This window comes from Paramisgurnus dabryanus, chromosome 14 (assembly GCF_030506205.2).
Source record: "Paramisgurnus dabryanus chromosome 14, PD_genome_1.1, whole genome shotgun sequence".
NCBI classification, from domain to species: Eukaryota; Metazoa; Chordata; class Actinopteri; order Cypriniformes; family Cobitidae; genus Paramisgurnus; species Paramisgurnus dabryanus.
This window is the reverse complement of record NC_133350.1, coordinates 16,333,034-16,359,874: the sequence shown is the minus strand read 5'-3', so window position 1 is coordinate 16,359,874 and position 26,841 is coordinate 16,333,034. Positions and strand designations below refer to the sequence as shown.

The window sequence follows — 26,841 nt, the reverse complement described above, 5'->3', positions numbered from 1 at the left end:
CTGAAGTGGCAACATAATGGCCTCATTGCAGGTCTTTGTTCGACTCTTTCATTGAAGCCCTTTAGGGAGGAAATTTATGGTCAAGCATCTGTTACGTAAAACAATCTGGATCTGTTTCTCTCTATCTGTCTTTTTCAAATCTACATATATTCCCAAAGGCTCCATGCAGGCCATGAACAAAACCAGGCGTATAATGATGCAAGCCGGCACCCACTTCTCCAATGCGTTCGCCACCACGCCAATGTGCTGCCCTTCCCGATCCTCAATACTGACCGGGAAATATGTGCACAACCACCACACCTACACCAACAATGAGAACTGCTCCTCTCCATCCTGGCAGGCCCACCATGAACCTCATACATTTGCCGTCCACCTTAACAATTCAGGATACAGGACTGGTTAGTAAACATCATGCGATTATGTGCATTGTTGTTATGACGGTTTGCGGGACAGGGTTTAGATTAATCCAGGACTATACCTTAGTTATATTAGGACATTTAAGGAGTTTTTACAAAAAAACAACACTGGTGTGCATTTTGAGACAAAACCAAGGCACTGATATATGTTAAGATATATGTCAGTAAAAGTTTTTTTTTAATTAAGGCAGCTCAAACATGCATTTCAGTCTGGGACTAGGATAAACCCTGTCTTGGAAACCGCTCCATAAAATACTATTATGCAGTATGAACCAATGAGATGTTTGTAAAAGTGCTTGCATAATGTTAAACTTAATAACATTGTGTTTTGTCTATTTCACTTTTTACAGCCTTTTTTGGGAAGTACCTTAATGAATACAATGGCTCATACGTACCACCTGGATGGAGAGAATGGGTAGCACTCGTCAAAAATTCTCGTTTCTACAACTACACTTTGTGTCGAAATGGTATGCTGGAAAAGCATGGAACAGAGTACCCGAAGGTCTGCTTTGTATTTTTGAAATTCATGTCCATCTATTCTTTATAGACTGCATGCAATACTTTCAAATAGTGTCCAAATAATTTACAATATTTTCCTATGTATTAACAAATAAATGTGGTCCACCATAAAGTATCTGGAAAATGCATATTTTTAATGTTTATAACACTCAAACCAATAGTGCGCCCAAAGCTCAAAAGATCACGGGTTTGAGCCCCATACTGATAAAATGTATATCTTTTAATTCACTGTAAGTCACTTTGGATAAAAGCAACTGCCAAATGTATAAATGTAATGCAAATGTGATTGTAATAGTGAATTGCACAACTCAAATGGTGTCTACATATTAATGCGTTTAAAATACTAGCGCTGGAATTATTGGTGCATGTACACATATGTGTTTTTAACTCTTTCCCCGCCAGCGTTTTTTTTTTTTAAAGTTACCTGCCAGCACCTTCATTTTTTATTCAAGTTTAATTCCTTCAAGAAAATGTTTTTCTAAAATTATATAGACATAAAATATATCAAATGAAAGAACAGACAAAACCATTTCATACTATCTTCATTTGTTCTCTTTTTATTTCCTCTCAAATATGGGTGGGTGATTCTCATGAAATCCAGACTTAGAAGGTGTCTACCATCAGATTTTTTTTTAAAAAACCCTTGAAGCCAATTTTTTGCACATATAAGATTAAGGTCTAAATTTACTATAACCATTATTTTAAGAGGATTTAAAAGGATTACATTTTTTAGATTATCATTATCAAAAATTATCATTACCACAACATGATATTACATTAAATATATGCATTTACAAACTCATGTTTCGGTAATGAGAACTAAAAAGTTGTCTATGTACCATGACAAACAAAATTTCAACTTTAATCTGGAGAGAAAAAATAAGAACTACTTACCTGGCAGCCATCTTGAGTGTCACAGTCAATTATATCCCTATATTATAACTAATATTTTCGAAAATGTTAGTTCCTTGAGGGCTTAAACAGTGATTGAAAATTGTTGCGGAGGATGAAAACAATTGGTCTTATAACACATTTATATAACTTATTATTGTCTCTACATTTATCAATGATCACCAAATACCACATGTTTCTTTACTGTAAATGTTTATAGTATAACATGCACTGAAGCGTTTTATTTTTTAGATTTTTTAATTATAAATATTTCCATGTCAAAGAACCCAAATCCAGTCATGGACACGTTATGGTAATGAAAATTGTCCCCTTAAATGTGGAAAAAACAACAAAATTGGTTTGTATGATGTCATTTGAAATCATGTGCTAAATAGTACATGAATAGAGATGTTTGTAACTGCATTCTTCTTATTTTGATACTCTTACTTTGCATTTACTTTTTTTATCAAAATGTTTCATCACACCTAAAAAATCTAATTTCGGGAGAATCACCCGGGTAGGTTTCTTCAAAAGTACAAAATTTTGAGCAAAAAGCTGACATTATTGCATATTTGTAAAGGACTTTTGTCAGAGATCAGATCCTCAAACCTTACACGATTTTTTACTGTTTTGAATAAATGGATGCTTCATTGTTTTATAAGTTGGGTAGATGCACCACCTAGTGGATAATAGCGGAATTATAGATTACCAGAGAAGCGTAATTGGCAGGGAAGCATTTTCTCCTAATTGATGAAATAACTATTTGTTTTTTGTATGTTGCTTTCTTAATGTTATTTCTTTATCAGGATTATCTTACTGATTTGATCACAAGCGACAGCATCAAATTCTTCCGTACATCAAAGCGAATGTACCCACACAGGCCTGTCCTGATGGTACTGAGCCACGCTGCCCCTCATGGCCCTGAGGATGCTGCACCTCAATACAGCAATGCCTTTCCCAATGCATCTCAACATATGTAAGGATTCAAGCTTTTTACCTATTGGCTCAAACTTAATTCTGTATGGTTGTGCATTGAATTATTAATCAAATGCTACATTGAGATGTACTGCTTAATAATGCTTACTGTACAGGACTGGGGACACTATTCTTATTACAGGCTAGGTTTTAATGAACTACTCTTATGGTTTCCTTTACGATGTATTATTATAACCCATAGGAACAGATGGGATTAACTGCATATGTATTCTTTATATCTCTATACATATTTATATATAAAATCTATATATGCATTAATTTCTCTTCCCTTTGGCAAGTGAGTTTATACGGTATAGGCTCAAGAGAGATGCACATAATATTATGATTTATTAGTTAGCATCAATCTTCATTTTCAGGCCCCATTAGATGCATAAACACCGTTGGCAGGGCACATACTGTTATTTTTTGCTATTGTTTGCTTTGTGGTTCATATTTGATTACTCTGCAACTTTTTGTCTGTTCTAAATTATACTCATTCATCAAAAATATTTAAATAGTCAAATATATTCCAGATCCCAAGTGCGCCGCTACTTTATTATTCGTTTTATTATTTTAAAACAATAATTGTTCATTGGTATTTTAATAGCTTGCAGCTGGTATGTTCAAATTGTAGGCTTTATAAACAGCAGAGATAACAGTGCAATTCAGTGGCTTATTAAAATATGAAACAATACTTCCAAATTCAGCCCAGTGCACAATGATGTTTCAAATCTGCAACACAATGAAACGTCAGTGCAATGTTATTCGGCGTAAAGCAGCACATAATGCTTTGTATCATTGAATAGACACTACGCTCAATGTTATGCACAATAATCTAAATACTTTTGTTGCAATAATTTTACTTTTTCATCAGGTAGTGTAGTGTAGTCTTGTACAGTTTTGTTGTTAAAACATATTTTCTTAATTGTGTTATCAAATGTCGCACACAGAACCCCAAGTTACAACCACGCCCCCAACCTAGACAAGCATTGGATTCTGCGATACACTGGACCAATGAAACCTGTGCATATGCAATTCACCAATATGTTACAGAGAAGACGACTGCAGACCTTGCTGTCAGTGGATGACAGCGTTGAGAAGGTCATGATCTTTTTGCAAGACTCAATAGCACATTTAGCGCTTTTTTAATGCATGCAAGAATACAAAAAAGTATTATTCCTTGTAACTGGTTTTATATACATGATATCTAACATGCCCATTATTTTTCTAGATGTTTAAACATGCTTTCTGGTTTATTTACAGGTGTACAACATGTTGGTGGAAACCGGAGAGCTGGAGAGCACCTACATCATCTACATGTCTGACCACGGCTATCACATTGGCCAGTTTGGACTTGTCAAGGGCAAATCCATGCCGTATGAATTTGACATCCGAATCCCATTCTATCTCAGAGGTCCCAATGTGGAAGCTGGTGCCATGTGAGTCTAATACAGGAAGACGAATCGTTTAAAATAATGCTAAAAATGACACACATTGTTGTTGATCTTCTGCAGTAATGCTCATATGGTCCTAAACATTGACCTGGCTCCTACCCTGCTTGACATGGCTGGAATAGATATTCCACTGGACATGGATGGTAAATCTATCCTCAAGCTACTGGAGACAGAAAAACCAGTCAACAGGTACTGCCATACAGCTGCACCACACCAAATTTAAAGGGACACTCCACTTTTTTTTTTTAAATATGCCAATTCAGCTCTCCTAGAGTTAAACATTTGATTCTTACCGTTTTGGAATTCATTCTGCTGATCTACGGGTCTGGCGCTAGCACTTTTAGCATAGCTTAGCACAATCCATTGTATCTGATTAGACCATTAGCATTTTAGCGCGAAAGTGGAGTGTCCCTTTAATATGTGACCCTGTCTGTGAAATCCAGTCTTATTTATAAGAATTAAAGTTTAATTTCTATTAGTTTCACATTTAATGATGGCCTTACTTTGGATAATTTTTTATTGCAAAGATGAAAAAATACTCTTTTATGTTCCATGTGTTATTTCCCACTAGCCCTTGTTGCCTAAAAAATGAATTGTGTTCTTTCACATCATGTGTGTTAGTTTCACTAGGTTTCATTTCCACAAGAAGGCGAAAGCATGGCGAGATTCTTTCCTAGTAGAGAGGGGGTAAGTACATTTGATCGGTCCAGATGAACCCATGCATTTTTTATTAAACTCTCTCATACTGTATCTCACCTAAAAGATTTTAACCTCCGTAATTGATTGGAGACGGCTCCATTAGAAAGGCACCAGATGGCACCCTGACGCCGGACACATCTGCGTGTTTCAGATAGGGTTGTATCTGATGCTGTTTTGTTTCTTTTTTTTGATGCAGAAAACCCCTGCATAAGCAAGCAGATGGCAAAGAGGTGGAACAGAATTCCCTGCCAAAATATAAGCGGGTCAGAGATCTGTGCCAAAGAGCAGAGTACCAGACTCCCTGTGAGCAACCAGGCCAGGTAACTACTACCATCAATTATCATTATCTGTCCATCATTGGTTTCTCCTGCTGCAATATTTTTGCTTATAACCCCTCCTCTTCCTCTATGCAGAAGTGGCAGTGTATTGAGGATACCACAGGTATGCCAAGGTTATATAAGTGTAAAGGGATGGCGGGGCTCTATGCACCTCGTGCTCTCGCTCTGATGGCGTCCAGCGGGGCGCAGAACTACAGAGCTCGATCCACATCATCCAACTGTGATTGTGAACCCACTGTGCCTCTCAAGAGGAAAAAGTCACTCACCAAAAAGAGTGAGTCAACATTTGACAGACATTATGACATTTTTTTAATGAACATTTTTTACATTGAAGTTAAAATATCAACCCAACACAGTATTAAATCCATAACCAGTATTTGATGTCTTCAGAGGCATATTTTCTCTTCGGTTTTGTGTATGGTTTACAAGTTTGCACAACCTGCAACATCATCAGCAAAAATGAAAAGTCTTTTATCATCATATTTAAATGTTCATTTTATTTTGATGTATTGTTTCCTTTCTTTTGATAAATATAACATTTATTAATTTTGTGAATATCCAGAGCTCTGGTGCTTCAATAAAGTAAAGCTCATTTTGAAAATCTGAGTAAATTGCGCCATCTGGTGGTCAACTATATGCACTGCCAAAAATGTATTTATCTTTAAATGTATGCATTTGGCAGATGCTTTCATCCAAAGCGACTTATAATGCATTTAAAGGACAAGTTCGGTATTTTAGACTTAAAGCCCTGTTTTCAGATTGTTTATGGTCAAATAGAATGGTTTTGACTGAAATTTCGACATTTTCGGCTGCCCTGAGAATTTTCGCGTGTTTGTGTTTCAGCTCAGACCTCTATAATGGCTTTATAGGTGCACTGGAACAATCCTTCCTAAAATGCATTAAACTTTAGTTTACAAAGACGTGAAACTCACCGAGTGGTCAGGGGTGTTCACTGATATGCTCACACAAAAATCGCTGCAAAAGACGCATTCCAACAGCTGTTTTAGCATTCGTTGTTAACTTGTGGACCTATTTCCCCAAACGCCTCACACCCGTACATTCTTCCGCTTAGAGCTTGAATAATAAACACTCCAGCCCAGGTGGTGGCGCTAATCCGCCTTTGCCAATTGCAAGAATAGAAACAAAGTTCCCGGCGCGGAGTAATACCGTACCTCACAGGACGTCTAATACAGTCAATGGAGTTGGTAAAAACTACGATAAAACCTGTTGGAATGCGTCTTTTGCAGCGATTTTTGTGTGAGCATACCAGTAAACAACCCTGACCACTCGGTGAGTTTCACGTCTTTGTAAACGAAAGTTTAATGCATTTTAGGAAGGATTGTTCCAGTGCACCTATAGACCCATTGTAGAGGTCTGAGCTGAAACACAAACACGCGAAAATTCTCAGGGCAGCCGAAAATGTCGAAATTTCAGTCAAAACCATTCTATTTGACCATAAACAATCTGAAAACAGGGCTTTAAGTCTAAAATACCGAACTTGTCCTTTAAGCTATGCATTTTATTAGTATGTGTTCCCTGAGAATCAAACCCATGAGTTTTGGTGTACTAACACAATACTCTACACTGCAAAAAAATGACTTTCTTACTTAGTATTTTTGTCTTGTTTTAAGCACAAATATATAAACATTTTCTTCATGAGCAAAATAACCTAAGAAAATAAGTCTAGTTTTAAGACAGAAAATATCAAATTTAAGTGAATTTGTGGATTAAACACGCAAAAAAATCTGCCAATGGGGTAAGCAAAAAAATCTTGAACCTTTTTCTTAAACACTTAATTCAAGAAAAATTTAAGAAAAATTTGCTTACCCCATTGGCAGATTTTTTTGATTGTTTTATCCACAAATTAACTTAAATTTGATACATTTTGCCTAAAAACTAGACTTATTTTCTTAGGTAATTTTGCTCATTAAGAAAAAAACATTTAGTTTAAGAATTTTTTGATATTTGTACTGAAAACAAGACAAAGATACTAAGAAAATACTTAGTATTTTGCTCTTGTTTAAATACAAATATCTAAAAAATATGCATTTTCTTGATGAGCAATATGACCTAAGAAAATAAGTCTACACAGTAAAACTCCCAGTGTTAAATTAACACTGCTGGGAGCATATATGGTCCCACTCTACAGGGTGTTAAATTTACACTGAATCAGTGTTAAAGTTAATGAGGTAATGAAGTGATGATTAAGACATTAATGGTGAACACCTGCTGGTCATTTCATGTCAAATCAACTTAATTTTAGAATTGTTCCTGTCTCTAAGTTTTTATTTTATTTTTCTGGAGAAAGTAATACTAAAATAATGAAAAAGGTCAACATATTAAATGCAATAGATATATAAAAACTGCTGTGTGTATATATGATTCTATCTTACAGAGTTTTAAAAAGTTACACTGAAGCAGAGTAAAAAGCTGCAATCTTTAACTTTTGCCTCTCTATCATCATCTCTGTTTGAAACTTAAAGTTACAACTTGCTTGTAGAGTTACATGGATGATAAGTTTAATCTCTATACAACAGCTGTATTTGGTTAATAAAGTGAGTCACCATTGTCCCGATTAGTGTTTCCATTAGTTGGGCACTTGAGTCTTGAAGATTAGAGTTGGCCTTCTTTTGTTCATTGAGTTTATGAAACATATCTGTTGGAGCAGATGGAGGTGACACAGATGAAGTTATAAACTGTTGGTGTGCTACAGTAGTTGTTAAATATTGTGATTCACTGATCTCAAACTAAAAAAAAGACTAAATGTAAGTTACATTTTTTATGTTCAGTCAAACCTGTGATGTTCCTATGCTGTTAATCCATACCCTTAAGAGTTAATTTTTTTTACACAAATATAATCTGTGGTTTCAGTCGGACACCCTGAGACATCAACAATCACCCTATAAAACACAATCATGGTGGCAATCAACAACAAAGCTTCATGACATCAACAATCACCCTATAAAACTCAACCATGGTGACAATCAACAACAAAGCTTCATGCCGCAATAGAAAACTCTTTCATAACTCCCATCATGCATTGCAACATGACACAGTTGTGCAACTTTCTTACCATTTACTGTCACCATTGTTGAGATTTGTATCCGAAGTCATGAAGTCTCTCTAAAAAAAAAAAAAAAGCACCCTTATCCAAAACTGTGTCATTTGCATAGAGAAACATTTTTTATGCTTTTTTTCTTTACCTTTTTCATATCATATCATATATTAATATTTTTAAACAAGCAATTTTAGGTAGGTTGATTAGATTTTTTCTACATCAAGCAACAAACAAGTGCTTTTATTGAAACACTGTTGCAATTGCTAATATTGGAGAGTTAGTTTAGTGAAGGTCAAGGGACAAACACCTAACTAAAGGAAACACTAATCACAATAATGGTGACTTCAAATGAATCTAAAACACAAACTGGAGATTTATTGTGATAATTTTTGTGATAAATATCCATTTGACTTGTGATTACATCGTATCAGAAAGAAGATTTGTCTACTAAATCACATGTGTGGATGCTGGAATAGTTGAGCACTTTTATTTTTTCTGACAACAGTTGTTTAGAAGTTAAACTTATCATCGTCTACAAAATAGCTCTACAACAAAGTTGTAAGTTTGGGTTTCAAACAGAGATGATGATAGAGAGGCAAAAGTTAAAGATTGCAGCTTTTTACTCTGCTTCAGTGTAACTTTTTAAAACTCTGTAAGATAGACTCATATATACACACTGCAGTTTTTATATATCTATTGCATTTAATATTTTGACCTTTTTCATTATTTTAGTATTACTTTCTCCAGAAAAACAAAATAAAAACTTAGAGACATGAACAATTCTAAAATGAAGTTAATTTGACACAGAATGACCAGCAGGTGTTCACCATTAATGTCTTAATCATCACTTCATTATCTCGTTAATTTTAACACTGATTCAGTGTAAATTTAACACTCTGTAGAGTGGGACCATATATGCTCCCAGCAGTGTTAATTTAACACTGGGAGTTTTACTGTGTAGTTTTTTGATTATAAAACATAAATGTAAGTGAATTTGTGCTGAAAACAAGCAAAAAAATCTGACAATGGGGTAAAAAAAAAATCTTGAACCTTTTTCTTAAACACTTAATTCAAAATTAAAGAAAAATGTGCTTACCCTGTTGGCAGATTTTTTTTATTGTTTTATACACAAATTCACTTAAATTTGATACATTTTGTCTAAAAACTAGACTTATTTTCTTAGGTAATTTGTTCAGTAAGAAAAAAAACATTTAGTTTTAAGAATTTTTAGAAATTTGTACTGAAAACAAGACAAAGATACTAAGAAAGTCATTTATTGCAGTGTACTTGGTATTTTCCTCTTGCCTAAATACATATATTTAAAAAATAAGTCTAGTTTTCAGATGATAAAACATAAATGTAAGTGAATTTGTGCTGAAAACAAGCAAAAAAATCTGCCAATGGGGTAACAAAAAAAATCTTGAACCTTTTTCTTAAACACTTAATTCAAGAAAAATGTTTTTACCCCATTTTCAGATTTTTTTTGCTTGTTTTAAGCATAAATTCACTTAAATTGTATATTTTTTAGACTTGTTTTCTTAGTTAATTTGGCTCATCAAGAAAATGCATCTTGTTTTAAGAACTTTTAGATATTTGTACTGAAAACAGGCCAAAAATAATAAAGAAAAGTCACTTTTTGCAGTGTACCAACAGGAACACAATAATGATGTTTGTCTGATAGCAGTTTAAATTGTAAAAACCTTTAATAAATTCCACATGCAGTTCTATATATCAGTTAACTAACAGTAATATTTCAATGTCATGCCCAGCTACACAGTCGAAGTCCAAGAAGAGTTTGCCAAGAAATCGCTGGGCCCGCTCGGCTCCTTATCACCTGGACTCAGATGTTTACACGCTGGACCTGGAAAAGGGCTACCAGCGTCTCAAACTGAATAACACCAGGCTTAAACTGGGCAGAAAGCAGGCCGTGTATGGAGAAAATGAAGAGTTCAGTGGAATGGGTCCAGCAGACACCAACATCAACAGTCTCACGCCACCCGCTGCACTTAAAGTCACCTACAGGTACCAACATACAAAAACATCAGCACTCATATCACAGCAGTCATACAGCACATACATTTTGTTTTATTGTTTTGATCACTGTATTGTTATTCTAAAATGTGAAAAATAAGAATGATGAATAGTCTTACATGCAAAATTAAGAGCATGATTTCGATTATACTTTTTTGTTTAGATGCTCAATACTGATGAATGATACAGTCAGATGTGATGGTGGATTATATAAATCTCTGCAAGCATGGAAAGATCACAAAGTTCACATTGAGCATGAGGTAAGATCAGTAAGATTGTAAGTGGTTTTAATACAACATAAATAAAGACAAAACAAGGATAGCATGAAAATGCACACACAGATTTGTTAGCACTAACCACATTTTGCTCTGTGAATAGATTGAGACATTGCAAACCAAAATAAAGAATCTTAGAGAGGTCAAAGGGCATCTTAAGCAGGCACGACCTAAGGAATGTGAATGTAACCAAAACATGTGAGTATCATTTGCATGTCTTGCTACCTTTGAACGTGTTCATGTGATTGACAAAATGACTTTCCTTTCAAGGTTTCAGCCCCCAAACAGTAATCTGTTCAAACTCAAATCAGGCCGGACACATTCTCTCAAGTAGGTCTTCATTTATCATACAGTATGTTGCGAACAAAGGGAAAGCACACGACTTGACAAATATCTTCTCGTTAAATCTGAGTAGAATGGCCTCCAAAGATAAGAAACAGTGGCTGATGAAAGATCAGAAACGCAGGAAGAAGTTGAGGAAGTTTCTTAAGCGACTCCGAAATAATGACACCTGCAGCATGCCCGGCCTTACTTGCTTTACCCATGACAACCAGCACTGGCACACTGCCCCCTTTTGGACAAGTATAACATAGCATACCATACAGATTTTTATCACATATTTATTTATATAAAAAAGGCAATATTTCTCACAGTGGTCTGCAGATACTAAAAATGTCAAATTGAATTTGTAATTTAATTTTTGTGTCTTTTGCAAATGTCAGTGGGACCATTCTGTGCTTGCACAAGCGCCAACAACAATACTTACTGGTGTTTAAGGACCATAAATGAGACGCACAACTTCCTGTTTTGTGAGTTCGCCACCGGTTTCCTGGAGTATTTTGATCTCAACGCAGATCCTTATCAGGTAGATTTTTTATCCGTGACTTTTAACCATCAAGAAAGATTTAGGAGTAATTACAGGGAGCACCATCATTACCACTGATGATATCTTCTGTGTGCAGCTGTTGAACGCGGTGAGCACGCTCGATCGTGATGCTGTCAACCACATGCATCAGCAGCTCATGAAACTGCGCAGCTGCAAAGGTCACAAGGAGTGCGATCAGGAGACAGGTGAGTCATGCCACCTGCTTGATGAAACGCATGAAATGAATGCTGCATTTCCACTTATACTTGAAGGTGCAATCTATAACTCATTATGTTTCTTTAAAGGTGGTAAAGACAAAAACTCTTTTTATGATTACAGGTATGGCTTTGTTCTTATCTCTTGATCTTAAATAAAAAGTCATCACGATGACAACAATACATGTTGAGGACTATATAAGCATTATTTAATTTGGTTTATATACATTATGTTAAGCCACATTAGTTAATAAATAATGTATATGTGTGTTTTTGTGTTTGGCGCATGTCTGTGTGCTCCACATGCTTTAGGCCCCTACATCGCCGAAAGAGGCCAAAAGTGAAGAAAGCCTCCTCCAAATCAATGTGAGTTTGTTTGTACACACCATCTGTTTAATATAATTCAGTGCCAGTTATTGACACAAATCCCACATTGGTCCTCCCTCTTTTATACAGTTTGTTTGTGTACACGCTGTCTCTCTCTCTGCATGAGCAGCTTGCACATTCTCCCATTCCTTTAGAAAACGTGACTTTATTATAACACAAGTCCCTCATTCTTGATCAAAAAGCGTAAGGAGTATAAAGTGGTGTCAAGTAACCCACTGCCATAATTCTGCACTGTCCTCATTTTGTACTTTTGTATTAAGTTTTTATGATTTTCACAATGCAAAAACATCGAAACTGTGTGTGTTAGGCATGTTATTACAACTGATGTCTCATTGTTTGTTTATATAGGGGCCAAATTTGGGAAGGATGGGTAGGTTAGATTTGTCTTTGCTCTCCATCATGAAGGACACACACAGAAGTGGAATGTAAAGTGATGGACTTTTGACCTGAGGACAGTGAGCACACTGCCGTCTCTATTAAAGGATGGATTTGCTCTCTCTTTGAATGCAGTTGTCTTTGTTTCCACCCACTACATTTTCGGACAACAAATATCATGGTTTTTACCATAATGGACACTTGGATTTAATAACAACCCAGTCACTATCGGAGCAGACGCACAACATTATGTGGCACAAAATAGAAAGCTCATCACTTTGCAATGTGGTGTTATTGGTTTTCATTGATGCTGTGTTTCTGTTAGACTCTGATATGCGACTGTGACTTTGTCATAAGTCAGAGCGATAACACTTCTGCTCCTGTGCATATTCTAATACAACTTTAAAAGTGGAAATAAAGCAACCATCAGATGTTTAATTCATAATACTTTACTCATTTTGTACTATATGATGTAAATGTCATCTGCAACCTATGCGATTGGGTGATTCTCACGAAATCCAGGCTTAAAAGGTGTCCAGCATCAGATTTTTTTAAAGCCAATTTTTTTTGCAAGATTAAGGTCTACTATAACCATTCTTTTTAGAGGATTTAAAAATATTTCCTATAGAATTATTTAAATTTTTTAGATTATCAATATCAAAAATTATCATTACCGCAACATGATATTACATTAAATATCTGCATTTACAAACTAATGTTTCGGTAACGAGAACTAAAAAGTTTTCTAGGTACTATGACAAACTAAATTTCAACTTTTATCTGGAGAGAAAAAATAAGAACTGCTTACCTGGTAGCCATCTTGAGTGTCACAGTCAATTATGTCCCCTCCAACATTTTTTTTTTTAAATGTTAGTTCCTTGAGGGCTTAATCAATGATTGAAAATTGTTGCGGAGGATGAGAACCTTTTTGTGGACACATTTATATTCCTTATTATTGTCTCTATATTTACCAATGATCACCATATCACGTTTCTTTACTGTAAATGTTTATAGTACAACATGCACTGAATCTTTGTATTTTTTTAAAAAAAATTTATTATAAATATTTCCATGTCAAAGAACCAAAATCCAATCATGGACACATTGCGGTAATGAAATTTTTCCCCTTAAATGTGGAAAAAACAAAATTGGTTTGTATGATGTCATTTGAAATCATGTGCAAAATAGTACACGAAGAGATGTTTGTAACTGTATGCTTCTTTTTTTGATACTTTTACTTTGCATTTACTTTTTTATTAAAATGTTTCATGACACCTCATAAGTCTAATTTCACGTGAATCACCCGATTATGTTTATGGAAATATGTTGCTTATCATTTAAAACATGGTGCTACTGTAAGTTAACACTTGGAACTGAATGCAGCATATTATGTTTTTGAATGTATGTGTAATTAATGTAAATATTTTTACCAGACTGAACATACAGGAGTTTCTCGTTCTGACAGTCAGTATGAATGTATGAAAGGAGAATACCCTTCAGTCTAACAAAAGTTTTAAGTTTATTTGAATGCACTTATGAATAACAAACTAAATGGTTTTGCAGTATGTGTTGTAGTTATGAAATTACACCTGTGTAGCTGTTTTCATGAACAAGTTCCTTCCTTTTTTTTTTGTTTTATTTTGCCTTGAAACCTGGAAAACAATGAAGATATGTTAGTTTGTAAATAAAGTGTTAAATTCTTGTGAATACTCCTTTTTCATATTTGCATATATTTGTCATTTAAAAACATGTAGTAATTTTAACATGCATAAAGCTGATGTCTATTTCATAAACACAAGTAAGTGTGAGGGTTTATTAGTTTTAATCTGTTATACGTGTTTATCTGTTTTTATTATCAAGTTTTCGTTTTGTGCAAGGAAGTCTCGCTCTTCTATCCATTCCTAAAAATTGACAGACAGACAGACAGACAGATAGATAGATAGCAACTCTTGCTTTTAACCATTCGGGTTTACCGTGTACAAAAGCATGTGATATTATTTTCCGGCAGGTGGCGCTGTGAATAATCTCATCAATAGATCAATGTATTTCCAAGCGTATGAAGTTAAATTCACCTGAAATTGCACCTGTCGTGTACAATAAAGTTAGCTCCCCGACGCTCGTAATTAGTTAGACAAAACGTATTTTGGAAGTTTAACGTACTCTGTCCTAGGCAAACAGGAGTGGCTGTATGCGCGTGTAGGGGGTGGAGAGAGTGGGTGCCCACGAGACACCCCGCCAACCGGCTCACGAGCGAGCACTAGAGCAGTACAGGCGCGCGCATAGTCAGAACTCCTCACGTAAACCTCGCGCGATAGCAGGACGTCCGACGAACACTGAGATTATTTTACAATCTTTACCCAAGCGGTTTCATTCCTTTTTTTTGTGTGGTTTGACCGTACAATGTGAGGAGAAATGTCCGGGACAAGGTAAGAGATACTGATTTAGTAAAAGTTTGACAGAGAGGAAATAATGTTTTGACACGCGGCGTATCTTTTGAAAGCGAACGTTAACGTAAGCTGCCTCCGTAACTTAACTCTTATAAACGGTATGATTTTAATGCAACTTAATGTACAAATACAATTTAAAATGATTTAATGTTCACTGATCAGTTTATGAGGGGAAAGTTGGAGATGTATGAATGAATTTATGGTTTTCCCAGGAGTTCGGTCGTTACTGAGGGGGGGGTCATGTGATTTTTTTTCTTAACTTTGCTGATGTCGTGTCAAAACTGGTGGTGGAGGTCAATTTGATTTAACAACTTTACTATTTAAATAGTTCTGTCACAGATGTAACCACCAGTGTTGTTCATATATATTTCCTTGTCACTCTCATGGAAAATGGTGAATACAAATATCAATAATTAAATTAATAAACTATAATAAGGTTGAATTGTCGTCAAATAGTGAATCTGATCTTCATTTACAAGTGCTTTATTTAAAACAGCTTAATTTTGTTTGATGGTTACAGGCAACCACTTGAACCCTTTGATATCCCACGACACCGTCTGTCGTCTTTACTGTGGTTTAAAGCAATGAAGTAAAATAATGTGAGTTGGGGACACATGTTCCGGTTGATGTCCTTAAGCCCATACACAGTCAGGAAACCGAGCATCTGTTTAGTACATGGTTACAGATCTACGAATTAATTAAGTTCATGAAATTAAAATTAGCTTGAGCCTTTATCACCATGATGTTGGTTATGACACAGATGCTGAATTGTAAATAGATGAAAAGAGACAGTTGAAAGACCTATGTGTGTATTCGCCTTTTGATCTAACACACATTCACATATTAAAGTGCTTTGATCAGCTCTAGCATTTATGGTTTGGTGAACAGAGGCACAACATTTGACACTTGTTGCTTTCATTGAGCTTGTTTAAATCTTCTGCCAATTTGTGAATTGACACTGTAGATAAGTGAATGTGAATGGAAAGAAAGACATTACTGTGAAGGAAGTCTAATAGGATCACTTTTTGTTCTTAAAGCAGTGTGATCAGACTGTAATGGTCAACGTATTTTAGTTTGGGCTTTTGAATGCAAGTGTATGATATGTTTTGACAGGTTGGGGTATATGTTTGGTCCAGAATGACTCACAATAGGATGTTTTTCTCCTGTTTGCATATCTGGCACACAATAGTGTGCAGACAAAAGGAGGACGTAGCATTGTGACAGCAATTTAGCACCGGTGTAACACAAGACCTTTGAGCTCTTTGTGAGAAGCATCTACCACAGTGCTTGCCTGAAGGCATGTCTTATAGGGCAAAGGGTGAATCGTGACGTTATCTTCTTTAATTTTGCTTGTTTGCTCATGTCATAAATGCTGATGCTGTTTTTTTGTGTAAAATTGTATTGTAATGTGAATTACAGCTAATTTTCTGGCTTTATAGTTTTTTAAATAATGTTAAATTTAAAGAGCACCTATTTTATTGCTAAAAAACGTTATTTTGTGTATTGGGTAATGTGTTCGCGTGGTTTATGTTTAAAAAATACATAGTTTTCACTCTCTTCCTGAAACGCACATATTTGAAAAGCTCTGTGTCCCTGATTGGCCAGCTAATCTATTCATTGTGATTGGCCTGAATACGTCTGATGTCAGCCGGAAATGTGACGCTCCATACCATGTTTGAAAGATTTGGTTGCTAACAGGAGTTAACTTACAGGCTGTTTGTCAAAGCGGGAGGAATTATGGTAATGTCTGTCTTCTCTATCACCAATCCCAGGAAGTAAACTGTTGCCTACAATCCGTGTGTTTCTTGTAGTCCAAGATAAGAGATTTAACTCGTGTCATTGTTTACTTTGGGGTTTGTACCTTCTGCATATCGTTAACATGTATTAATACACACTTTCACACCAAGGAAATTTAAAAACGTGAATCGGACAATAGGTGCTCTTTAAGCTTTTTTTAGGGTTCTTCAAATATTTCACTTTTGTTTACCTGTGCCAGCTGTACATATCATACATAGGGCTTAGGGTTATTAAGAACGGATATCGAATATCATGCAATGTATCCGAATATTAGGGATGTAACGATTCAACCGTGTGTCCCATTAAAAATGCCTGTCTGAAATCGATTCTGAATCGCAAGGCTGCGATTCTTTGTTTAATGCACAGCTTGTGCGTATACTACGGCATTTGGTCAGTAGGAAGTCCTTATCAATCTTAAATCATAACAAGTTTAAATTGTTTATAACGTGCATTTAAAAAAGCAACACTCGTTAAACCAAACATTTAAAATATTCTTTATTATCATGAAAATAACTGAAACAATTTGAAGAACAGCAATATAAATATCCCTATAGACATTTCCTGGAATAGTGTTTGTAATGCTACTGCTTCTGTGGCACAAAGGGAGTTTCTGCACGAGAGCACCCCCTGGCTTTGGAATGTGCTGGGATTTCATCGTAATTCATTAAAATTCATTCATTGAGAAAACACGCATTTGCACGATTAATCGTTACAACCCTAATTTATAATACATTATTTTTGACACTACTTGTGAAAAGCCAGCTAAAGTCTTTTTTTTTTGGCAATCTTTTTTTACATAAAATCATCCTACATAATCTAAAAAGTATAGCAAGAGATTGAAATCAAACTTTGATGCTCCTCATCTCAAAATTAGTTTCAAACTTTAGCCTGGATTTTACACCGTGTGTAACACATTTATAATTTGATCACTTCATTGTCATTTAGTCTATAACAGCATACCAAAACTTGACAATTAGTTTTAATAGTATTTCATATGTCTTAAAGCTGGAATGTAGTTATTGTCTCCACCCTTACGATTTGCATTATGTTAATATGTTAATCTTCTCAAGAACTTCAAGCCCCTGGGCAAAAAGCCGTATTTATCCTTTCCTCAGGCCTGTTTTCTAAGCCCTGACCCTGATACAAACAACTCTATCAGTTGGACACTCATGGCTCTGTCTCATCTCCTAGGAGCTTACTTTGACAACGTCCTCTTTTGAGGTAGAGAGGTGACCTCTGACCCTGCTCCCACCCTGTAGACCAGCCTCTTTCCCAAACTTTGAGCCATATATTTGCATAACCATGTTTATGATAAAGCCATCATTATTCACTAGGAATGGTTGGGTAAGGTCAGAGTTACTCTCCAAACCATTTTTTTGTGTATTTCAAGAAGAACTGTTCATATTGACACTGACAGCTGGTGTAGTACACTCGTCTACACGGCAATGTTCAGTCTGTCTTCTCCCCTCACACTTGTTTTTTCATGTCCCACTTCTTCATAGTCTGTCAATGTGCCCGTTTGTCCTGAGTAAGGTGGCTGGGGTTGTGTGCGTGTGCATGCCTGTAAATGGTGGGCTTGTCAAATTTGTCCCATCTTGAAAGGATTTATTGTTGCTTCGTAAAACAGTTGTTGTTCAGCCGTTACAACCTACAGCATGGGACTTCCGGCCAGAACTAGTTTGTGGAACCCTCATGAGACAGGAAGTAGATCAGCAGAATTGTGAACAAAAAACATATGCGAGTGGTGGGTCATCCAAATGATGTCAACTCTATTTGCACTATATAAAATGAATTCCCGGAAGAGGGATGTAGTTCAGAATTGCAGACCCTCATCCTTAACCCAAAGCCACACACCCCCGCAAAGCTATGTCTCACATTGTGATTGGTCACCAGTGCTGTGAAAGCTTTGATTGTAAATGGGGTTGTTTCAAATGAAAAGAGCCTGATGGTAGAGCTAACAATGCTCTCCATTGTCACGTCCCCATTATCCATTAGTATTGGGTGGAATTCTCACATATTGTGATGGATATGAACTTACCACAAATTGTCTAGACAGTTTAATGTCATCTTTTTAAACTTCTTTAGGAAAGGCATGGGATGTTGGTGCTTTTAGCTAGAGATGTCATTGCATTAGCCAGTAGTTCAGTTTGGTTGTGTGCACTACGCAGATTTAATAGAAGGTTGGTTGTCACTTCCTGTTTTTTTCCGGGAAGAATTTGATCGTTGAATGCAGTTGTCGATCCTGTTCACTGAACTCTGTGTACAGAATGGGATTATTTACTCAGAAGAGAAGTGACAATGGTATTTAGTTGCAGAATTTATTGAAATGCACACCAACAATGACTAGACACTAGGGATGCTCATATCAGTTAATTTTCCTGACCGACAACCGTAGCTTCTAAACCGAACATTAACCGTTAACTTATGAGATTTTAATATGAAATTGTCATTGAGTAAAAATACAGTTGACGGTTGTCTGTGAACTAGTAAAAACAAAACATTTAATTTGAACGTGCAAACAGCAGCGACAGATCAACAACAGAACCAGGATTCTTACATTATCAGATATTCACGCAACATTACCTTATTAAAAAAGCACGCGATCGGTCCAGAGGATTAATAACCAAAGGGCAGATTGTCTCTGTTTCATCTACCACAGTGGTCATTTCTAAAGCAGGACGTTTTTCAGAAAGTTTTAGTTTTGCGTCGTCTTTCTCCGTTTGTGCAAAAAGAGAGATGTTTATAGTTAGGGTCAGAGGCCATCAGCGAACGTCTATCCGGATGTGCGCGAGACGGACCGCGTCATCTTGCGCGGACACGCGCGCGTCTCCGTTCAGCTTCCAAACACGCATACAAATGATTTCTCATACAAATGATTACTTTATCAGACCGTCAGGGCAGCAATCATTTGTGTCATTTACAGGACATTCACAAATTAAAGGTAGAAAAGTGGCGAAATGTCTGTCGGCTCATGACAAAACGCACCATGTATTAACAAATATTTTTTATTTTAACTGATAATGTTAATCGGTCATAAATTCTTACCTTCGGTTAACGGTTAAACGGTCAATGTGAACATCTCTACTAGACACGTTGGAAATTAAAATATTGTAATCTCGGAATAATACTCAGATATGTTTGTTTATACGGCATAACATTCTTTAAACCAGTCTTAAATATTTATTGTTTTCTTTTACAAACTTATCGTTTCGCTTCAGAAGACATTTAATAACTCGCTGGAATCTTTTGGATTACTTTAATAATGGATGGATGAGGGTTAGCATCATTAATATATGCAAGGAATAATTGGGCTGTTGAATTTTTTAATTCGGTGCGAATAAAGGATAGTATCATGTATCGTCAGGTATATTGCTGATAGCAGGCGTTCATGACGATAGTTGGCCATAGTTATTATTATTATCATCATAGTTTCACATTAACATGCGCATTGCGTGCTTCACTTTGCGCAAGAGAGCTTGTAACGCGTGCAAATCGCACGAACCTGGACTTAATGCACACGTCTTGGACTCTTGTTGGACCTGAATGTGCGCAGTAGGGCTGGACCAGAAAATTCGAATATTCGTTCCGTGGGTTGACATTCGATTTTCTGTTTTGAGATTCGAATATATATATATAAATATTTTTCAGCGTTAATGCAGAGCTTTTGCCAAGCAGGAAGTGCGCTTCACGCTCCGCTCTGTAGGTGGCGCAGAGAGACCAACATCCATAGTCAACAGCCATCAAACAGCACCAGTGGAAGAGATCGCCTCGAACGGAAAGCGCGCTTCCTGCTTTGGCATTCACGCTAATAGTGTTGTAAATAACGTTCAGTTTCTTGCAAAAACTGATTGATTTGCTTCACAAGACGTCAATATGTCACACAGAGTTATGGGGGATTACTTTTGTATTGGATATATATGCTTTAGCTCTTAAAGTGTGCAGATCGGTTGACTTGCATGACAGAGCACTGTAGGGCTGTCACTTTTTATTCGATATTCGAATATGCATTCGAACATGACGTGAAATATCCGTATTCGAACTATAAATAAACCATCCGGTTTTTTAAATGCCATGTGTGGCGCATTTTTTACAGTAACACCTCGTAATAGGAAGGAGGCTGAGAGTGAGACCGGCGACGGCAACTGTGCGCAAGAGAGGGAATCAAATGGGACCAAAATGAACCTAATGTGCATGTCAAGATAGAATTATAGTTTGTATATAAAATGGCATATTGTTTATAGTGTTAAATATTATAGAAGAATAAAAAGCTTCTGTTAATACGTTCGCATTATGAAATTAGCATGTATGAAGATAATTTCATCATTTTTACAACGCAATGTAAACTTTATATTAAACAACAACAGCATTCGTCTTGTAAACAGATTTGAAATGATGATGTGTTGACTGTCGCGCGTCACATAGACACAGAGTCAAGTGAGATCTGGTTAACTCATCTATAAGTTTAATTTTATCTCAAGTATCAAAGGGTTTGTGCGCTCTATCATTGAAAACGGTCAAGCAAACAGCACGCGCAGGGTTAATGTACTTGTCAATGACGGCTCACAAACGCGCGGGTTATAGGCTGTATGTGTGCTTGTTGTCAATGAGATTTCTTCTCACAAACACGCTCCAGCGCGGGATATGTGTGCTTGTCAATGACGGGCATTAAATCCGTCGAATTCCGCAGAGTTTTCTGCCGAAATCTGCGGGCGCAAATTCCGTTTGGGTCTGCCTATATACTCCTGCTGCTATTTAAGTTGTCACGTTATGGGTTGTAACTGTTCTGAATCGTTTTTTTATATATATATATATATATAAGTTTGTTATTCATAAGTTGATAACCTGCTGTTTCAAACATTAAGTAAAAAAGTAATCCAGACAACCCTGTTTATGACTGTTACTGTTAATAATTTTGTGATTGAATCTCCATACGGCGCGGGGGGGGGGGGGGGTGCTAGATATTCGAATATATTCGGATACATTGCATGATATTCGAAATCCGTTCGAATTTGATTTTTCTCAAAAGTGACAGCCCTAGAGCACTGGGGTTTCTGCAAAATATCTTCTTTATTGTTCTGCTGATGAAAAAAACATATTGATGGTGTAAGTGTTATAAATAAACTTGATTTTGAAAGTATGCTACCGTTTTATTACAGTTTGTTGAACTTCGTTCATTTATTTTCGTTGTTTTATTTAAATAGCCTACCCTACGTTGTCAGTAATTACTGTGCTGCTAATTTCTGATACGGGAATGTTTATTTGTTAGAAAAATGTTAGGCTACCTTATTAAAAGTATTGCTCTTGTGTTTTGTTTCACTAATGCTGTTCTCGCAGGACGCGTGACAGGCACGCCGCTTCCAGCTTGCGCTGTTCTGTAGTATTTTTAAAGTTTATTTCTTAAAGTTTATTCTAAACGTGTCACATGTCCATATTGCACGAAAAAAAGGCACTACACTCCATTGAGTCCGCAGCAACACATCCGCCACATAATAAAACTGTAGATAAACAGACACACACACACACACACACACACAGATTCCTGCCTTTATTAAAGAGTAACTAAACCCCAAACCAACTTTTTTTAGTTAATGATCTGTAAGAATGATGCTTTATTAGTGCTGTTCATTGATTTTAGTAAGTTTTTTGACATTTGGATATAAAGTGTTTCAATACTACAATATATGGTGTAAAAACGTCTGAGTGCTGCCCTCTTGAGGTTGAACGGTGGCTACTGCAGTTGAATTTTTCTATTGGATGTTGGGTCCAAGAAATGACTCGTGACGTAAGCAGGTTCAAGCTCACCACGCCCTTGTTACGATCTCACCACACACTTAGTTCGTCCCCTCTATCTCCGTTGGGATCTGCCCACTTTTCTTGCATTTTTCAAATATTGCAGTGGGTGGAGTCAGGCTCTGACCAGGGATTTAGTTACGCTTTAAAGAGAAAAATATGTTCAGCCCCTCCTTCCGAAGCTTCGAATATTCGATTTTATTTCTACTAGAGCTTCGAAGCTCAAAAAATGGTATTCGGAACAGCCCTAGTGCGCAGCATGGACTTCTTCTAGCACCTGAGCTTATAATGCGCATTACTTAGACTCTTCCTCGCACATGAGCTTGTAATACGCATGGCTCTGACATGTCCTTGCACTAGAGAGGTTGTATCGTGGTGTATCGATGATCTTACAGGCGGACGAAAGGACGATCTTAAAATAAGCTATACTGCCCAACACTAATCCAAGGGAGTAATGTGGCACGATGACACTTATATCACGGTTACCACAGACAGTGCTAAGACATTGCTCTGGTGGTTATTTTTTTAGACATTTGACAGGTCAGGTGTGCGTTTATCGAAAAATAATGCATACCCATGGAACATTTCTCGGAATAAAGCATTCAACAGCATTGTGGTATAATAGAAGATGACATGAAGGCATTTAAAATTATTTGTTTGTTTAACAAAGAAAGGAATTCATATACATCCGTGATGTCATGAGGGAAAGTATATTATCTGTGTGAACTGTCCCATTCATTGTGCATTACCACTGTCTATTAAACATTATTTTGGTGGCAGTCAGTCATATAACCACATATTTTTTGTAACCAGTCTGTTAACGCAGAGCGAGCTATATCAGTCCTGACATGTTATCCCCAATGATAATAGAAGCCAGTGTTACTTTGTGTAGCCAAGGAGAATAAATGTGAAATGGACGGGAGCAGCTGTACTATGACCTCTGCTGAGCCTGGAAGGTGAGCTTGGCTCACAAGAAGGCTTGAATACAACGGCTCAATCTACCTGTACCTTCACTGACACTTACATATGTCTACTGTATCCTCAAGCCTGGGGGCCAGGAACTTAGCCCTCTACATACCACACCATCATTCCCTTTTCTCAGGGTATTCAGTACCGTGGGAATGTTTGCATGGAGGATTATAAGGAATACTACTCTCATCAATTTAGGCATAGAAAAATAAGGAGAGATTTGCTCAAGCAGAGTACCATTTGTGAAGTTGATATGGTTAATACATTACTAGGTTTAAAAATTCAAACTCCCACAAAAATTTGAAAATGTATATGAACACCAGACCTGAAAGTCTTTGTGTCCAGTTTTTCCTGGTATTATTGGAATGAGTGCCCTCATGTTAAAGAACTAAAGAATTCCTCTAACAGGTGCAGCAGTTTGTTTTGGGTTTGAATAAAAGCATGCGTGCGCTCCTCTGTTTTAAGGGCAGGGCAGAGTGTGTGCTACCTTCCATGCGTGCTCTGTGGTACTAGGCCTATTGTTTGCTTATTTGTGTGTACTCAGCTGACACTCTTTGTGTCTCTGTTTGAGAGTGACACAGCACGTTTTCTGTAATCAAGAATAACAAATATTCAAAGTAAATTTGCAGAAAGCCGCATGGTTTCACTGGAACTGAAGTAATGCCATTTAGAAGCTGTTGACAAAGAACAAAGTGCAAGTTTTAATATATTCAAGTTATTGCTTGCCACACCTTAACTCTGGCAATTACGTAACCCAACCTATCCCACTATTTGCATACCCTTCCACTGTATTAAATTGCATTATGTCACCAGTTTATCTCTGGCCTTTTGCACCTGTTTCGGCAGGAACACAGGAAGGATATTCTTTATATTACTTTTCATAAATAATCCCTTGCAGGGAATATGGTCTATCTTTAGATGAATTGACTATAGCTATCCAAAGGTCTAACATGTTTGTTAAGTCAAAGGCAGGTCCTGTTTTTAAACACGTTGGCTTGGTGTGGCCAACGCGTGTCAAGTGTCAAATTTAGAATAGTGTTTGTTTGGCTTGGCTTGCAGCTTTAAGAGTACTTAATGGCAGCTAAGAGATTTTGCCACAGGGAATTGTGTTGTTGTCTTCATTAATTTTGTTGCATTCTTACTCTCAAGAGTGGTTTATGGGCAGTCCAATTTAGAGATGGAATGTTAAAAAATTACTTCCATAAAGGCACAAAATAAAAACGGCATTTGGCCTCGTTTTGGAACAATATATTAAGGCCATTGTGTAGTTGGTTTTAGTGCTTGGAAACCAGCCATTTCATGGTTATTTTTACAGTGGTGCAGAAGAAATATCATTGTTGTTTTCTATAGGCAATGAACTTTTATAGCAATGTCTATAGAAATGGGTAATACATAAAAAGTTGCTTACCAAAGCAAGCTCCAAAAGTATACATTTTTATGATATTTCACATAGCAAATAGCATGTGACGTTTTGAGCATGCAGGCTCATCAGACAATCACAAACACTAATGAGCCACCTTAAAGGTAGGAAAAACAAAGAAAAACAAAAACTAAATGAAACCATATTGTTAATATTTTTTACTTTATATACCTATATGATTTTTTTTGTTTTGTATAGTATTTTTTATAGTATTTTTTTGTTCGGGACCCACTTAAAGTTGATGTACTTATTTTTGTTTTGGGTTTTTCTATCTGTAATTACTGCAGATTTACCTAGAAAACAACCAAATTGGGCAACTTAACCTCATGCCAGCTGTGGCTTCGGCAGCCAGCCTTTAGCCATTGTTTTATTTTGTGCAACATTTCGCACTCTTTCCTGGATATTCTTGCTTGTCTACACAAATAGGTTTAATAATATGATGCCAGACAATTGAATTTGATGAGAAGGAATGTGGTCTTAAGAGTTTTGTTGCTGAAACCGAATGCTTCCCTTGAAATGGCGAAAACGTGTGAGAAAATGGAGGGTGGAGTTCAGCACACAAAGGCCTGTACTTTAACTGCTCTTCAATTACATGGCTCCCACCCATAGAGCTCTTGATCTTGTTGCGAGAAAGATCTCTAGGACTGTAGTTTTTGTGCAAAATAAATTGTGTGATCAGTAGCTTTACAAACTAAAGCCTGGAGTATAGTCTGTTTTTTACGTACACGCACGGTTAAACGCACAGCCTTGCAAAGTATAGTTTATTTGACTCGTACATGTACGCAGACTTTCAGCGCATGCACATTGCGACAAAATGCATTGCATTTCCTGGGTTACATACTACATTCTCCTGTAGGCCCATGCAAGACTTGCGTGTAGGTTTCAAAAATCTGGTGGTGCGCATACAGTATGCGTACACTCTTTACATCACATGCTCTGTATGCGGACCCCTGTGTACATGTAAAGCATTTACAAAACTTCGGCCTTTACCAATAATTCAGTTGATCTCTCATAGATAAGCAACAACGCAGTCACTTTTGCACACACAAATGGGATTAATGCATCATCAACTTGTGTCCTAGGTCAGTAGGTGTTTCTCTCAAGGCAAGGCTTGAATCTTGAGTTGTTTTAATGACGGTAAAATGAGCTGATTTGTACGTCTGAGACAGATGGTGTTCCTGCATGTCTCAGCTGAAACTTACTCAGGTCTTTTGTTTTTATTTGCGTTTTCCAGATCTACCTGGCACCAGCTGTATGTTAGTTTTAGTCTTTCTTGGGGTGTGCATCTCTATTCTATTTTTGCGTATGCAGTGATATCTCTATCAACAAATGTAAAATTTCTTGATTTTTCTGCTTTCCTGTGCAACAGCTTGGGTTTGAGCCCAGGGAACAAATGGCATATGGACATGAAAACATAGTTTGTGACTGACCATATAGGGTACACGGCATAAGGGTATAGGAACAGACTTGGGTGTAGAAATTTTCAAGTAAGTGGTGGGTGGGATAATGTTGACATGCCTCTCTGGAGTTTAATCAGACCATGCTTAAAACAGGTGAAGATGGTTTGAAAGGATAATTTACAATAGTTTTGTCTACCTGTCTAGACACTTAAGTGTTAAACCATCTAGTGTTTTGTAATAATTTATATTGCTGTGGCTTTTACAATATCAGATATACATCAGTATTTTGACTCTGTCAACATGATTCATAGAGATTTCCTAGCTCTTCACCAGATCAGATGACCTAGACAAGCGTTTCTATTGAGCCAGATAGTCTGAGTTCTTACTTGTCTTAAAATAGCACACTTAACATCTGCATCTACATTAGGAAACTAGATTAAAAGAACCATAGGTCTGACATGACCCAAATTTGTCACATTGGAGGTTTTTTGTTGTTTAGGTCTCCATCAGATAACTCTTC

At 36.5% G+C, this 26,841-nt stretch overlaps 2 protein-coding genes across 4 annotated transcripts in view; both read left to right on the top strand.

Moving 5' to 3' along the window:
* Nucleotides 1-14,207, top strand: part of sulf2a (sulfatase 2a) — a 49,796-nt gene extending 35,589 nt beyond the window's left edge. For all 3 annotated transcript variants that reach the window (XM_065241285.2, XM_065241284.2, XM_065241286.2), the window contains 19 exons: nucleotides 159-398; nucleotides 767-918; nucleotides 2,633-2,802; nucleotides 3,752-3,902; nucleotides 4,065-4,240; nucleotides 4,316-4,444; nucleotides 4,877-4,942; nucleotides 5,151-5,274; nucleotides 5,368-5,566; nucleotides 10,120-10,372; nucleotides 10,545-10,641; nucleotides 10,760-10,854; nucleotides 10,927-10,986; nucleotides 11,072-11,238; nucleotides 11,379-11,521; nucleotides 11,619-11,727; nucleotides 11,827-11,860; nucleotides 12,049-12,102; nucleotides 12,472-14,207. In XM_065241285.2, the coding sequence (XP_065097357.1) occupies nucleotides 159-398; nucleotides 767-918; nucleotides 2,633-2,802; nucleotides 3,752-3,902; nucleotides 4,065-4,240; nucleotides 4,316-4,444; nucleotides 4,877-4,942; nucleotides 5,151-5,274; nucleotides 5,368-5,566; nucleotides 10,120-10,372; nucleotides 10,545-10,641; nucleotides 10,760-10,854; nucleotides 10,927-10,986; nucleotides 11,072-11,238; nucleotides 11,379-11,521; nucleotides 11,619-11,727; nucleotides 11,827-11,860; nucleotides 12,049-12,102; nucleotides 12,472-12,502 (2,450 nt within the window). In that variant the 3' untranslated portion in view covers nucleotides 12,503-14,207. The remainder of the gene's footprint in view (nucleotides 1-158; nucleotides 399-766; nucleotides 919-2,632; nucleotides 2,803-3,751; nucleotides 3,903-4,064; nucleotides 4,241-4,315; nucleotides 4,445-4,876; nucleotides 4,943-5,150; nucleotides 5,275-5,367; nucleotides 5,567-10,119; nucleotides 10,373-10,544; nucleotides 10,642-10,759; nucleotides 10,855-10,926; nucleotides 10,987-11,071; nucleotides 11,239-11,378; nucleotides 11,522-11,618; nucleotides 11,728-11,826; nucleotides 11,861-12,048; nucleotides 12,103-12,471) is intronic.
* Nucleotides 14,208-14,574: 367 nt separating this feature from the next.
* The window catches only part of arhgap46a (Rho GTPase activating protein 46a), a 37,755-nt gene continuing 25,488 nt past the window's right edge, over nucleotides 14,575-26,841 (top strand). Inside the window, exon 1 of the mRNA XM_065241280.2 lies at nucleotides 14,575-14,924. Coding sequence (XP_065097352.1) covers nucleotides 14,911-14,924 — 14 coding nt within the window. The 5' untranslated portion in view covers nucleotides 14,575-14,910. The remainder of the gene's footprint in view (nucleotides 14,925-26,841) is intronic.